At 32.8% G+C, this 17285-nt stretch overlaps 1 protein-coding gene across 1 annotated transcript; it reads left to right on the top strand.

The window, feature by feature from the left end:
* Window positions 1–12290: 12290 nt before the first annotated feature.
* Window positions 12291–13303, top strand: LOC142631053 (ATP synthase subunit delta, chloroplastic). The gene has a single exon (XM_075805129.1). The coding sequence runs from the start codon at window positions 12416–12418 to the stop codon at window positions 13166–13168; it is 753 nt and encodes a 250-aa protein (XP_075661244.1). The 5' UTR covers window positions 12291–12415; the 3' UTR covers window positions 13169–13303.
* Window positions 13304–17285: the final 3982 nt, after the last annotated feature.

Genomic DNA, 17285 nt, shown 5'->3' with positions numbered 1-17285 from the left:
TCTTTTAAATTAGGATACAATTTCAGTCCTTGTTGCTACAGTGTTTTCTCTACAGATTTTTTGATCCCCTCTCCCTGGAGGATCTCTTACATTATATAGCTCCCTTTAGATGATCTTGACCCTCCATTTGTTAATTGTCCAGGCCACTACTTGAGTGCTTGTCCCATCAGACACCTTCTCAAACTCTTGTGAGTTGTGGCAACTAAGGCAGCATTGTTTAGAGGTCTTTTTCACATAAATGCAACCAGGAGGTTTGGTGGGATGCAATAAATGTGGTGGCAGCCACCATTCCTTCAGTCACGTCAAAGCTAACATCTTCCCTAAAACTCTTTCTCTACGGTATGACCTCCTTTGATAATGTGCTACTTGACACGTGGTGAGCATCATTAGACTGGGCTATCTCTGATATAGCTATGTCGATTATATGAGTAAAGGACAGACAGGAGTGTAAGAAGATCGCAATTACTTTTCTTTAAATTCCTGTACGCCCATGTGTAATTCACGAATTAGTCAAGCTTTTTAAGAGCCTAAAAATCCATATTATAGAAAAAGAAAAATTCACTACAAGATAAGCTTTTTTTATTTTATTTTTTATAGTCAAGATAAGATTTTCCGTAAAGGAAATGTTAATAATTTCGCATACAAGTCATGTCAGTGTGCATGTTACCCGTCCCTACTCGGAAGCCACCCGTTAACAATAAATAGAAGCATTTCTTGTTTACGGAATCACTATCACATCTGTGATTAAAAAAAAGTGTACGGAAGTGATCATAACAGAAGTGGAATTAGATTTCCCTTGCCATTTATTCTTTAACCTTTTCTTCTCTTTACTTTTCTCTTAATAAGTTCTTATTATATGGTAGAAGCTTCATTTAATTTTGTATAGCAAAATCTTGGATATAAACAATCCATAAATTAAATCAGGTATTTGAAGAAAATAAGACATTTATCATAAATTTCATGAGTATTACAATTTATTACTAGTACTTTTATCGTATCTGATAATGTCAAACATCGTAAGTTGAATTTCTCATCTAGGTTCAATAGAAATCAGATGTGACCTTAAAAAAAAAAATAATAAATAGAAAGCATACAAACTATAGTCATCAAGGTGGTGTTGGTCAATGTAAAGAATTCTAGAACCCCCTCTCTAAATAAAATGAAAGATCCTTATTGATTGAAGATGAGAATACAATACCATGAATCTAGACACTATTGCTATCTATATATACAATCTGTGGAAGCAAAGAAAAATAACTAACTCCGTGAATGAGGGAAAATAAATTACAAACAATCCCAATCATCAAGCCACGTGTACAAATTGAAATTGCTGCTTACATCATGCTTCTATCCACGTGGCAAGACTCCTTCATACGTGTGAATAAAGTATTCATGATAAGGAACTGATTCAATTACCTCTAATAGCTCTGGACTGATCCAATCTCTCTGAGTTTCAATTCCTTGAGTGCTGCCCTGTTCTCCATCTTTGTTCTTATATCTACTCATGGCTTGAGTGCATTCCTCCTTGTTTTTAACCAAGGACCTTCGATGGTTAAGTTAGATATTTGAGAACGAATTCCCAAATTTAATATGAATTAAAAGTAATATAGATTGTGGTGATATACGGGAATCAGTAGGGGCTGAAATGCTTCGGGCTATGATAATGGCGGTAAGTCTTGAAAAGAAAGAAAGAAACTTAGTTGATCCCCATCAGATTGTATGCATTTCTCTGTTCAAGGAAGCTCTCAAATATAACCTTCCTGTTTGTAGTCATTAATTGGGCCCTCATTAAAAGAAATTATAATGCTCCTGTTGACTTGGTGATCATTTATAGTCGCCTGATATTATGGATAATTATTTTTCTTGTATTCATCAATACGCATGTGTTTTGGTTTCATAATTGTTACAATTTTCTTATCCAGTACATCAGCATACTAGCTAATTTGCTTCTCAAATAAGTGAGGGATGTCAATCCACCAAATATTATCCAGATATAACTTTGGTAAGAATGAATTAGCAAATAGCAATTAGGAACTCACATTTCGTAATCAGTACATAAGAAATCAAGTAATTAATCAATCAAGCAAATAATTCATGGGACTAATGACTGATTTAGACAAGAAGCCATGACTCATAAATGAAAAAAAAATAATAATAATAATTTTTTTGGTGAAGATTCAACCTTTGCTTGTGGTCATGGTTAATCCCAAATTTATTGGCTCGAAAATGATAAATAAAACCAGAATGTCTGTCCCTTGTAGACCATGGATAGTGACAATGTTTTCTTTGCTCACATCTGATAATAATTTTAATATTATCACAGTCATTTTATATGATAGAAATGTATGCCACCAATGTTGTAGTGGCAAGTTGAGGTCAAAGGTTTGATTAATTTGTGGGTGACTGGGTGTTTCTTTCGGCGGATGATGGAAATTGATATATAGCACTAAGTAACACGCAAACTATTACGTTAAAAAACTTATTCAACATGCAACTAATAATGGCCATTGTTTACCCATTATTTATGGAGGAAATGATAGATATGAATGACCAGATTTGTGTTTCTATGGGCGATTCTTGAAGCAGATTGAAGAATATGTATATTTATATATAATTTATACTATATTTTTCATATGCTTTTATGTTTATATTATATAAATGAACTTATTGTATTTGTGAATTGTACGTAAATGAAATTTTCAATAAGGTGGTGCATATAAAATTGTTTTTATTGAAGGGGAAACTAGAAAAAAAAATGAGAGGATTCTTCGTATCTTTTATGTCCTAATAAAACGTAAAAATTTGCCAAAATAGTGAGCTAATGAATTTGACAAATTCGAGTACATGGGATATGGACCAAAAAAGTGAAAGCAAAAATAGAGGGTTTATCGATCATTGATGTCATCGAGACTCGAGAGTGGATGAATTTAAAAGTTTATTGTATACGACCCCCAAATGATGCGAATGATGAATGTGATAGCATGCAGTCAAATCATGTTGCATTTAAAAAAAAATATGAATATGGGCTAATCTTTTGATGTTAACTGCAATTTTAGTCAAATTCGTTGTAGATGTAAGTATAATAATTGTTTTTACCAAACAAAAAAAAAGTACAATAATTGAGCTTTTGTGGCTTTGAGTTATGACTCATTGCGCACCCAGTGATATGAAAATGCATGTATTACAGCCTAGCAGGCCCTTCACATTAAACTTTACAAACACAAACTTTACTAAGTGTTTATAATGAATTGTCAAAGCAAGAACAGTGCCATGATTTTTGTAGAATCGAGTTCTCAAATATGTATGCAGGTAAGGCAAAAGACTTGTCCATTAGTGAGAAAAATATGTTTTGGGTATTGATTATTTTTCTGATTGGATTGAAGAGAATTTTTTTTTTTCTTTTAAGAAAAGGCTCTTAATTCATTCTCCATAATATAATCTCTATTTATCTATTTGAATAAAATTCTTAGTTACTCTTCCTATTAAAATAACAAAAAACAAAAAGCATGAGTAGTAACATGCTGCATCTCGTATTTTTACTATTTTTATTAATATCACTTTTTATCTCACCTTTAAAAATAAATAAAGAAACTAATATCTGTTTTTTCCTTGAAAAAGTAATTTAACTTATATACTCAAAGTTAATTTTTATCACACTTTTTAACTAATAAGCTAAGAGAATTCCTATTCATTTATGTCAAACTCATTTATTTTGTATTACCAATAATCTACTTTTTCTATATTACATGACAACTTAAATAATACATTAATACACCCTAAATCTCATTTTTCATTTTACAATACATCATATTATAATAATAAAAAAATAAGAAAGGAGAGAGAACATGAGAAAGAATAGAGAGGAGGAATAAAATACACAAAAGTAAGTTAGGTAATGCTACAATGTTTATGAATATTTACAATAAGCACTATAGCAAATTGTAAAATTTTGTACAAAATATTTTTTGTGAATAGTATCATCTTTTTTGCATTTTTACGTGTTTTGCATATTTAAGGTCTGTTTGGATATCGCTTATTTCCTAAAAACTAAAAATTTATTATTGAAAACACTGTAGCAAAATATTTTTTAAAAGGTAAAACATTGTTCATGCGTTTTTGTGCTTTAGCTGGCCTATGAACAGTGTCATGGGACCGGCCAAAAAAATGCAAACGCAGCTTCAACGCAGATGCAGTGCTAAACAAAAGTACACTTGGATAAAGATGTTATGAACAATGCGATGGGATCAGCCGATCAGCCAAAAAAACGTACACTTGGATAAAGATGTTTTAACAAAAATTATGGAGTGCAAAATCCATGACAGTCAGTTTGAACTAATTGCTTTTTAGTGGCTGTTTCTATTTCAAAGATCTTATGCTTGGTTTAGTTTTTGAAACTGCCTAGAAAAAAAAGCAAAAAATTAGATTGTTTTATAGTATGTACTATGTAATAATAATTTTCAAAAAAAAAAGGTTGGATTTTTTTTTTTTTTTTTGGGTTCTTTTCAATGAGAAGAACTCGGATTTAAATTCCACTTTCCGTTATTTGTAAACAAAAGAAAAAGAAAAAAAAAAAAGAAAAAAAAAAAGAAAAAAAGGATGAAACTGAAAATAACCATTGAACTCGACTTGATTTTCACGTCCCTATTCACGAGTCATTACCATTGAACTCAACTTCATTATCAGAAGATCCAGTATCACGAGTATCGATGACACAAGTCACAAAGTTCATCTTGACAAGTCTGATCGACCAACTTGCAGCATGCGTAGAGATACACGGAAGTGTTTATGATAGAAAGAGATAGAGCTATGTGACACATCGATCTATATTATTCATGGTTACCTAGATACTAAGATACGCATGTCGTGTAGCATTTTTGTTTTGTGGTTTTCCTTAGAATAAATATAACGTTTGTTATTATTTTAGGGGACATTAAGATATCGACTTTCAACAAACACTATCATTATAAATGTTTGTTCATCAAAAAAAAATCATTATAGATGTTTAATCGATAAAAATATAGTTGATAAGATCTTGACACTTAATTATACATAATTGAAGCTAGAAAATGATTTCAAGGGAAAACCCAAAAAAAGCTTGTGTGGCAAGTTTGATTTGGGATCAACCTTAATTGAGCAATATGTAAGCCTAAGGATGGTGACTATTAACTATTTTTATGATTTTTTTTTTTTTTTTTTGAAGATAAGCAAAAATATTTATTCAAAGAAAGAAATCATACAACATGAGCTTAGCAAAAGCTCGTTACAAAGGCGGCTTCTCCGACAAAAACCAACTAAAACAATGTGTCATCATAAGAGTCTTTTAATTATTGTTTTATTTATAGTCAGTTTTTAAATAAAATATTTAACTAATCATTTATAATTTTTCTATATTATTGTCAAGCAATAAATACAATTTTAATTTCACTCAAATGTAGCCCATGTCGAGTTGGAGTTGAAGTTGGAGAGGGTACCTTCACCTCGGAATTGGATTGTTAGTACTAAAACATATCATTATTGTATGGACGTAAATTGGTTCACGGCCCAATAGATTTTGATAATAGCACAATAAGCCCACAACAATAAATTTGTTAGAGAGTGGGTTTAATATTGAATGTTCAACGAGTCAAGTAAGAATCACTATAGGTTAGTTTAATGTTGGAATGCACAAGAATAACAAGTTGAAAAGAAAAACACTCATTGGTCAAGTCCAAGGATGACATATTTTTGTATTTAATTCTCAGACTTATACAAATATTCAAGTTCTTCATTACAAAGTAGTTCCTCTCTCCTCCTATTGGAATCATTTCCCTTTTATAGTCCTTCACCCTTCCTCATCTTAGCACTCCACTTGTTGATCAAATAACTCATTTTCTTGATACTTGTCCCATCATAACTTTCTTGAAGTCCTTGTGGGTAACTGTATGGCTAAAGGTCACTGTTTAGGCATCACCACCACATTGATGCGGCCAGTTGGTTAGGTGCAGAGCATTCAATGTGGTTGTAGCAGCTGTTTTCCCAGATATTTCTCAATTCTCTGTTGACTCTTCCCTTTCCAAAACTTATCCTCCTTCCAAGCATGGTTGTCCACTTCTTCATACCTATTGGGTGGTCGGACTTCAAGCTTCCACTCTATTTCCCGAGGAGGTTTGTCTCCTCAGATAACATCACCTGCTTATCGTGACCAACTCTTGTCCTCGGCCCGATAACCTACTTGCCTTTACTAATACTTGTTTGTCCTTAGGCTCTTTGGCATCCTCAGGCGCAGCCCAGGGCCCAATACCCTTATCCGAGCCGTTTATCCCCACAATTATGTCTGTGGAATTAACAAAGTTATCCTAATTTGAAAGAAACTCTAGGGGTGTGATTTTTATATCTTCAAATTGACTAGTTCAATGTTATCCCATCAGCATTGATGCATCATATAATTTGGTTACCTCTAAGGCACTACCAAGTACCAACCAACAACTAATAAATAAGTTGGCTAAGACCTTCCTATTACAGTCATTGAGATGAAGTTTATATTTCTCATTCAACTTCATGAAATTTATACATTTTTGTTAGAGAGTTTCAACCTATAGCGTTTATTTTTAATGATAACCTTTTATTATCAAGTCAAGATATCAATCGATTTATGGTGTATTTCAATGCTAGTACGAACATTGAACTAGTCAATTTGGATTGTTAGTACTAAGTACTAACACATATCATTATGTTTGTGGGATTAGCAAAGATAGCCTAATTTGAAAGAAACTCTAGGGGTTTGAATTTTATATCTTCAAATTGACTAGTTCAATGTTATCCCATCAACATTTATACGTCATATAATTTGGTTACCTCTAAGGCACTACTAAGTATCAGCCAACAACTAATAAATAAGTTGACTAAGAACTTCGCATTAAAGTCATTGAGATGAAAATTTATATTTCTCATTCAACTCCATTAAATTTATACCTTTTTTTAGTGAGTTTTAACCTATGATTCGTTTCTGATGATAACTCTTTATCATCAAATTAAGACATGAATCGGTTTCTGGTGTAGGCGAGAATTGAACCCCAAATCTCTTATTTAGCCATCAGAGATTTTACTAGTTGAGCTAACTAAAATCTATTACTCCCTCTGTCCCACTTTGTTTGTCCTCTATTCCATTTTGGGATGTCCCAAAATATTGTCTTATTTCTAAAAATAAAAGTTATTAGTTTACTAATATTCCTATTATACCCCTGCTTCATTTTCAAAACTATTTGAAAAGAAAACTAACTAATATATATATATATATATATATATATATATATATATATATATTTTAAAATTAATCTAATTGGGACACCTTTTTAATTGTCTCATTATGAATAACTCTTTTTTAAAAAAGTTGATAAATTTATTTAAGAGTAGTTTTGTAAACTTATATATTTTTATAAGGCAGACAAGACAATAAATGATGTTTCCTTAAAAAGTTTGACTTTTCAAATAGGACAAAAAAAATTGAATGGAGAGAGTATTAAATTTATACATTATATCATTTGTTTACCATTCACCAAACAACTAATAACTAAGGTCATAAATTAAAATATCCCTTTTAGAGTAGGTTTGGGACTAGCCTTCATAATTCTCTTTCACTCATCCTAATTATTCATTTTCAATCACTAAAAATAAAAAATTTTAAAAATCTAAAAAATATTGCTAAAAAAATAAAGATAAAGTACATTAATTCTAGTATTTTATCAACCAAAAAAAAAAATAATAATTTGTAGTCTTCTTTATCCATGCCTGTTTACCAAGAAAAAATAATAATGTAATATATTTGTAGATTTTTTTTACACTATAGTTGGAATAAGGAAAATTTGAACTGTGTGTATATATATATATATAATTTTTAAAAGCTACTAACTTTTTGACAACTTCGTTATATTTTGTTCACAGCCTTTTTTTTTCTTTTAAAACTAAATAATAGGAAAAAAAGATTTGAACCTTAAATATTTAGGTTAGAAACATTATAAGGTGTCAGTTGAACCACGCGTAACACAAGGTCATTTTCAACTTTATTTTTAGAGTAAATTCCACAAACATGAAGGAAAAACTAGTTTTGCATCTCATGCAAAACACACAGCGGAAGCAACAAGTAATGATCTATTTCATTCATAATTGATAACATGCACTATGTAAATTTCAGAATTTAAGAACAAAATAGCGTACCTTGGTGTGGAGAAATTCAAAACAAAGATTAGAAGCACTTAGGAACACTTTTAATCTTTACTCCAATTTCACTTTACGCCCAAGATATGTGATCTCTCAATCAGTTTTCAAAGGAAGAATAAAAGTGTGTCTCACACTTTTTCACACACCATTTCTTATTTTTCACTAATAAAAATTTTGTATGTTTCTCCCTTTATAATTAACTGATTATCTAATTAGGCTGACCTATTGGGCATTTCCAATTGGGCTTTAATGTGTGGCTTGGAGTGGGACCAAAAGGGACTAATAAGACACTAGCTCCAATGGACCTTGGGCTTTTCCGTCAACTCTTGCAAAGTCCAAAGTTACCATTAATTATATTTAATACCACTATATAAATATAATTGCACTCTAGGCCTTATTAATAAATTATATCTCAAGATTTTATTATACATGCAACCCCTTTATAAAATATTCGTAGTAATACAAAATTATAAATGTATACTGTCACTTTGTAAATTACTACATCTTATCCTTGAGTACCCGGTTTAATCCTTTAAAGTTATTCATTATATATTTATGAAATCTAATTTCATAAATATATACTTTAGTAATTTATTACTAAAGTGGTTAGGCCTAATTCTCTGAATAACTAAACCCATTAAACTTATCTCAAGAGAATATTTTATATCTCCATCAAAAGACTATGAATTTCATCTTGAGAATATGTTTCATCAATACTAAATGTAGCTACCCAACATACTGAGGTTTTGACCGTCACTTTAGATCTCACTCTTGATATATCAAAGCAATCTACACCTCATGATTAGGTCAATTTTTCTCTCAGGATTAAGAGTTCATACAAATAGAAGTCGTGAGATTTATTATTCATTTGACAGTTGTTAGGAGAATAATAAATCTCACAGCGGTCATGTTTAATATGTCTTAACTCTTAAAACATATCAACATATCAACTAGAAGTCTCCACTTCCATGATCAAGACAAATCATCTTAGTTGATACGTTATAGTCTTCTCAGATGAAATGCCCAATTTCATCACCGACTACGAACTATAAATTCTGAGTTTACAAAGAACTTGTGATTTACATCTTCTGTGACTTTTCACATAAATCACATACAATGCATCTCATGGATTATATGATAATGTCTCATATTCATGTTACAATTATTTTAGATAATAATAAAATAACTTTATCAATCACAATATTAAGTCATACATCATGTCATACATAATGTCATACATAATATCATACATAGCATCATACAATAAGATTTAAGGGCACAAATCCTAACAAAACATACCCTGAGGTTTGACATAATACCAATCAAGTCCAAAGGATTTAAAAATTGATCACTTCATTCCTTAAACCCAAACAGCTTATAACGCCGTTACCTATTTCTAATTCTATTCCAAAACACTCCTTTTTCTCTCATCTATCTCCTTCAGTCTCTCTCCTCTTTGTCCCAGAGCTCCTTTCTCTTCTCTCCGTATGGCTTCCTCGTCCCTTTATCTAACCTCTCTTTATCTTTGGCATTTGTGGCGAAACGAACCCAAATATCGAGGTGAGGATCTAGGTATGTGTCGTACTCAGATCGAATATCGAACTTTGTGAGTTTGTGAGCCCTATGTAGGAGCAAGGTATCATTGACAGCCCTGGTGAAATCTTCTAAGTATTCAAAGGAATCGAAGTCAAAATTGAGAGAAGGAAGGGAGGTCCAAAGAGAGGCCCATCTTTTGGATAAAACGCCTGTTTTGATAGCGTCGTTAATGGGCAAGAAGCAGAGGATGCTGAGGAGGATCGAGTTAAGTAAGGCGTTGATTCGATCTTCTTCTAAGATTGGTGCGTGTTTGCTTTGTTTGGTCCGATGATCATGGCTTGATTCTTCTTCTTTTTCATCATAATAATAATTGGAGATTTTTCATAGAGAGCCAGAGTTTTGGTAATGAAATGAGTTGCTTGTGCTGGGGTTTGACATTTTTGTGAATTTGAGAAGATTTTTTTTTTGGGTTTTGATTTGGATTTGAAGTTGAGATTGGATTTTGATTCTGTGTTGGGGTTTGACATTTTTGTGAATTTGAGAAGATTTTTTTGGTGGTTTTGATTTGTTGGGTTTGGTTTTGATTTGAAGCTGAGATTGGTTTTTGATTTTTGTGTTGATGTTGATTTTGGGTAGGGTTCTTGACGGCAGGTTCTTTGACTTGGATTTGAATATTCAAATGAACTGATTTGTTGTGTTTCTTGTTTGTTTACTGGGAACGTGTTCTACAATTTCTTCTTCTTCTTCTTGTTTGTTTACGGGGAAAGCTCTGAGAGTCGGAGAAAAAGAGGAAAGAGACTGAAGGAGACAGATGAGAGAAAGAGGAGAGTTTTGGAATAGAATTAATAATAGATAACGGCGTTATAAGCCGTTTGGGTTTAAGGACCGAAGTGGTCAGTTTTTAAATCCTTTAGACTTGATTGGTATTATGCCAAACCTCAGGTATGTTTGTGGAATTTACCCTTATTTTTACTATTTAGTGAGGTAATAAATTGTGATTAGTAGACAATTTTTTTTTATTAACTCATAATTCATCAATGGTCCCACTTTTACTTTTCATCACTAGCAACCAAACTAGGATTGGCAAAAATGACCCACTCCTACCCCACTTCGTCATGCACAAATTTTTCTCATCACAGAGAGGTGATAGGATCAGGACATATGCATAGTTAAAGACATATATTATGTAATATATTTTAACTTATTTATACATTTAATATAATATTTTCTATACATACCTTGACTATATATATATTCTCTACCACTATCTTCAAAAACATTTGTGTCTACTTCTTTCTTAAATCTTAATACTCTCACGATCACCCTTTCCTATCGTATTTCATTTTTATTTCATCAAAGTCAGAGCAATCTCATTCATATTAGTAAAATATTTCCAATTCCTCTTGAATCCAACCTGCCTCACTATCGTCTCGCACAGGTTTTCCCTATCCTGAAGTGGAGACAAGGTGGGGATGGGGCACTCATGATCCTACGTTGCCCTTGTCCCAAGACCATCCCTAAACTAGACATCTCAATAAACTGCGAAAATAATTTTGCAATAAGTGATGTGATAAGATTTAGTGTGAGTTTGGCACTCAATTTTCAAACTAACTTTTATGCATAATTTATGGGTCCCACACAAGTCTCAATTTCAACTGCTTATTATTATTTTTAAGGTCAAATACATATAGGTCCCACCTAAATTTTTTTAAAATAAAAACGTGAACTATAGGGTCTGTATGGATACAATTTATTTTGCTGGAAACTGAAAACACTCTAAAAAAATAATTTTTGAATGTGTGGATAGTTCCGTAGGACTTGTGAACAGTATACTTTGTCTCCTACACAGTGAATCCATGTGGATAAACAGTACAATTACTGTTTATATGGGCTGGAGAAAAAAAAGAAAAAGAAAAAAAAAGAAGCTGAAAACACAAACATAGAGGGCGTTTGGATCCAACAGCTGCGTCCACGTCCCGCGTTTTGCTTCCTTTTTTTTTTTTTTTTTTTTAACCCAGCTGCAAGGTTTGACTTTCCAGACATGAACAGTGTACAAATGCACTGTTCATGGGTCCCACAAATTTTACTTTTCAGCAACTTTTTCATTAAAAATGGGTCCCACGGTACTATTCACACATTTAAAAATTATTTTGCTACAGTGTTTCCAGTTTTCAGTTTTCAGTTTCAGCAAAATAAGTTCTATCCAAATGGACTCATAGTAAACATCGACGCGAATCCAAACATATACATACTTTACTATTCACAGTCCCATTGGAGTGTTTTTCCTCAAAATGTCATTGTAAAGTTAACTTTTTGCAGATCCTATCAAAAATTTTTTTTTTTACCTACTTTCACCCTAAAAAAAAATCGACTTACTTTTTTTATATAATTTTTGTTTTAGCATAAAATTAGATATAAAGTTATGTTTAAAATCAAAATCATAAACGGATATAAAAATGAGCCCTAAAATCAAAAAATCTCCCTCACACAAAAAAATGCAACCACGTGTCACCTCTTATCTCTTTTTTGCAAGATAAGAGACCTATGGTGCTCATAAAAAATTAAAAGATAACATAACCCCATCCTCTCTCTCTCTCTCTCTCTCCACCGTCAATCATGTAAAAAAAAACTCTTCCACAAATCGAATCCCCACCCATTGCCACCTAAAAACGAAAAAGCAACAATGGCCTCTCTCCAACACACCCCAATCTTCCTCCAACCCACCAAATCCCCACATTCCATTCCATCTCGATCGAACCTCATCCACAACCTCTCCTTCTCCGCCACCTTCCCATCCCTCAAACTCAAAGCCGCCGCCGCCGCAGCCGCCGCTGCCACCACCACTAACGGCGGAGCATCATCGGCAAAAATGGCCTCGTCGGCAGCCACTAGCTACGCCTCGGCTTTAGCCGACGTGGCGAAGTCGAACAACACCCTCGACGCGACGAGCGGCGACGTGGAGAAGATCGAGAAAATCTTCACCAACCAGCAAGTGTTCGACTTCTTCGCCAACCCAGTGATCGAAATCGAGAAGAAGCGCGAGATGCTCGACCAGATCGCGGCCTCGTCGAGCCTGTCGCCGCACACGGCGAACTTCCTCAACATCTTGGTCGACTCGGGCCGAATCGACTTGATCAAGGACATAGTGTCGGAGTTCGAGGTCGTGTACAACAACCTCACCGACACGCAGCTCGCCGTGGTGAGCTCGGTGGTGAAGTTGGAGTCGCAGCACTTGGCCCAGATAGCTAAACAGGTTCAGAAGCTTACTGGGGCTAAGAATGTGAGGATTAAGACTGTGATCGACCCCAGTTTGGTGGCTGGGTTCACCATTCGATATGGGAGTTCTGGGTCTAAGTTGATTGATATGAGTGTCAAGAAGCAGCTCGAGGAAATTGCTGCTCAGCTCGATCTTGGTGATATCAAACTTGGTGTATGAGTTTTCAAGCTCGAATTTTGCTGTATGAAGCGTGTAAAGGCTTTTGAATATTTTGTGCTACTTTTTTAAGTTTTGGAGAAAAAATTGTTACTTGGTTGATTATTTTTTATGAACTTATTGTTAACTTTTAGATTATTTTAGAAAATGCGTACAATTAGTTTTGACACATTAGAAAAATAAAGCAATAAGTATAATAACACATTTTTCTTCACAATATTATTGTGGTGTTGTTATAGATGCATGATAAAATTATGATGGTATTAGTGGTGTAGTGAGGTGAAATTGGTATTGATTCGTGCACAACTTGATACTAGAGGAGGCACTTTGTCTTAGCGAATCATTTTCTTATTGAGTGTTAAGGTAAGGGTGTTCAAATACATATCTCAATCCTAAAATAATTAATTTCAAAACTGTGTCGAAATGGTTCACCTTTAACGCAATTTGTTTATTGAATGGGTAGACACAATACAATTAATTTCAACTCGTTTAATAGAATCTATGAAAAATAAAATGAAAAAAACTTTTTTTTTATCCCCATGTTTTGTGTAAAAGTACTACGAACTTTAAGAGTTTCAATGATAGTTTATCAATATAACAATTGAAAATTCTTGTAATTACTCAAATTTATGTTTAAAAGAATAACATGTACTTGTACAAATCAAATCATTTTTAATTAATTGTAGGTTAAACAAATCAATATTGAATTTGTCCATTTATCGATTGTAAAAAAGAAAAAGTTGCCATCACTCAAAAGGGAAAAGGGAAAGGTGTATGGACTGCCTTACAAAGTGGCAAATAGCCTTTGTGTTATGACATTCTTCCCTTACGTGGGTTGCATCTCTCAAGAGTTAATGATGCTGTCCAATCTTTTCAAAGATAGAATATGGTTTAACACTCCATTTGGAAGAGGGGAAATCATAATAGGAAAGATCTTGAAAGCAATGCGGTCAATACCGTACCGGTACCAATACATATATTGGTATTGAAACACCAACGTTTCATAGTAGTTTAAATATCAGTCGTATCAGTCAATTTCGGGCAATACTGGTCGGTACCAGGCGTGCCTGCCGGCACATAATTTTTTATTTATTTATTTTAGTTTTGTAATTTTTGAATTTGTGCAAGAACAAAATGATAACTAACTTGCATTAACTTACTAGTATTATTTGTTTTCTTAGTATGCAATGAACAATTAAGCTTTCTATTTTTTATATTATGTTTTTGTTTTCTTTTAATTGATGTTAAAGTCTAAAATCATGAATAATTTGTTCTGAATTGAGGTAATGTTTTATGGTAAACTTTTATATTTATTATAATATATATGTGTGTGTGTGTGTGTGTGTGTGTGTGTGTGCACATACATACATACATATATACACATATTTATTTATTTTTATTTATAAATATAAAAAATAACGGTAAACCCGAAATGGTATATCGGTATTGACCGGTACCGAAATATATCGTTCAACTGGTCAAACCGGTACAGCCTCCAGTACGAGATTGACTCCTCTGCTTGAAAGCATATTCTATCTATGCTCTTATTTGAGGGTTTTAGTAGTTAGGAATAGAATAATTGATTATAAATAAAAGTTAGGAATATAATAACTATAAGAGAGTGTCCATTCCATTTCATTATCTTCTAAGATATTCCTTCAAAACTCAAAAGAACATGTACCTTTTATTGTGTGTGAAAAGACTGAAACTTTATTAAGAAGAAGAAAATGGGTTCAATACATTTTGAGCCAAAATAAACCTAAAAATATCCAGATTTCCCTCTATTTAAGTTACATAATTATCAATATACTTAGTATCTTGAGCAAGATGTAAGCCGGTCGGTTACCTTCCCTTTTAACATGTGAAATATACACAAACCCAAAAAACCGTAGCTTGTAACATATACTAAGATGAGCAAGACTTAGGTACAGCACTTAGGTATTGTTCCTTAGGTTCCATTCTTAAGATTTTGCCATGTGAATTTTTTTTCATGGATGAAAGTGTAATTTTTAATTAAGTAGCCACATAGCTAAAAATCCTAAAAGAGGAACTTAAAGAACATGTACCTTTTTTTGTATGTGAAAAGACTGAAACTTTATTAAGAAGAAGAAAATAGGTTCAATACATCTTGAGCCAAAGTAAACCTAAAAATATCCAGATTTCCCTCTATTTAAGTTACATAATTATCAATATACTTAGTATATTGAGCAAGATGTGAGCTGGTCGGTTACCTTCCCTTTTAACATGTGAAATATTTATACACAAACCCAAAAAACCGTAGCTTGTAACATATACTAGAGATGAGCAAGACTTAGGTACAGCACTTAGGTATTGTTCTTTAGGTTCCCTTCTTAAGATTTTGCCATATGAATTTTTTTTTCATGGATGAAAATGTAATTTTTAATTAAGTAGTCACATAGCTAAATCCTAAGAAAGAAACTTAAAGAACAACACCTAAATTACTCTCCTTAAGTTTTGCTCACTAGAGATGATGTTGCAAATGGTACCTATTTCTTTAATCAAATAATGGTGAAAGTATATATTTCTTTTCTTTCATACACAACAGTAAGATATATTATTTTTCATTCTATTCAGTCTCCTTATCATTACTCATTTTATTATATCTCTCGTACTTTTTTTTAAAAGTATTTCTTTGAAAAAAAAAATCAAACATAACACAAATGTCCCTTCCCACTTTACATGTTGAGGGAAAAAGTGCTTTCGTGATTGACAAGATGTTAGATTCATTTTCCTTTTAAATATAAAGTCACAGTGCATAATGAGTCGATCAAATGAATGGACCATTGATTTTCCTCTTTTGCTAAGAGAATCAAATAAATGGATGCTTTCTAGTTTCTACACCTATTTTTTTTAGCTCATAGTGCACACCACTAGACCTACCAATAAAAGAGGTGGAGGACACTTCTCCAAAAGTTACCCAAGATAATGAAATTTTGAAAGAATGCACTATGCGCAGAAAGAGGACAAGAGCCACTATTGCACATTTGCACTCATGATCCACTTGTTATATGCATAAGATAATTACCGATTGGCAACTCGTGGGTTCGAGTTTCTCCTTGTGCACTAGCAACTTGTTGGTGCCTTTTGTATTATGTACTACATACAGAGTGGAGGTCTAGTTGGGTAGTAGTTATGGTGCTACTATAGTAACATTTAGGTAGAAAAGGCATACTAATCGCTCTCCTTCCCCTAACCATTTTTTTATTCGGAAAAAAAGAAGAAGAAGATAATAGTAGGATAGTTAGAGGCACCAAAGATGTACTTGCAGGCTAAGAAAATTGTCTTTACTTAAAAGAGGAAAACCAATGCATTATTATGTGCACGCAAGTGAAAATGGTCCAAGTAGAGGACCCAAAGTTGTACATATAAATTAATATGGTAGTTACTAGTCATGGATTTTTGAGTAGACTTCGAATCTATGATTTGCTTCACGACTCCAACTAATGCAACTTTTAAAAAGAGTCATCACATGCTCATTAATAGGTCTTGGTGGCCAAAATTTTCCAATCACGGATTAGTTTTTACTTGTTGGATGGGAATTCTATGAACAATGTGGGTACATAGATAAACCAAGAAAACCCACGTTGGATTTGAGAGAGAAAAGTTGATAAAGAGAAAAGGACAGACAGCAAGAAGATAATGATAAATGCATGTGCTGTTAACTTGCTATGTGGAATTAGAAAAAGAAAAAGTGTGAGGCAAACAAAAGTTAGATCAACTTGCTCTTTAGCCATTTCTTTCTTGTACCAATTGTTGAATGAACCGTGAATATGAAAGCACTAAAAATCCATTTTGATTGAGCCCACTCTTAAGCTGTGAAAAAAAGTAGCTTTTCTCCTCACATATGGAGATGTTTGATTCTAAGAAAAAATTGGGGATATTTGCAACGTTTACTCCAATAGGTTGATGGTTTTAGTAACACGAACTACGTCAAAGATTATGACTAATTGAGTGAGCGAGATGGTTGGATGTCTAGAGAGTAGAAATTCAACTATCAAAATCTTACAAGAGGAGGGCAACTTTCAAGATTTATCTTTAGCCATTTCTTTCTTGTACCAATTGTTGAATGAACCATGAATATGAAAGCACTAAAAACCCA

This window comes from Castanea sativa, chromosome 4, assembly GCF_040712315.1.
Source record: "Castanea sativa cultivar Marrone di Chiusa Pesio chromosome 4, ASM4071231v1".
Lineage (NCBI taxonomy): Eukaryota > Viridiplantae > Streptophyta > Magnoliopsida > Fagales > Fagaceae > Castanea > Castanea sativa.
Note: the sequence above shows the minus strand (reverse complement) of the source record. Positions and strands in the feature narration are given on the sequence as shown.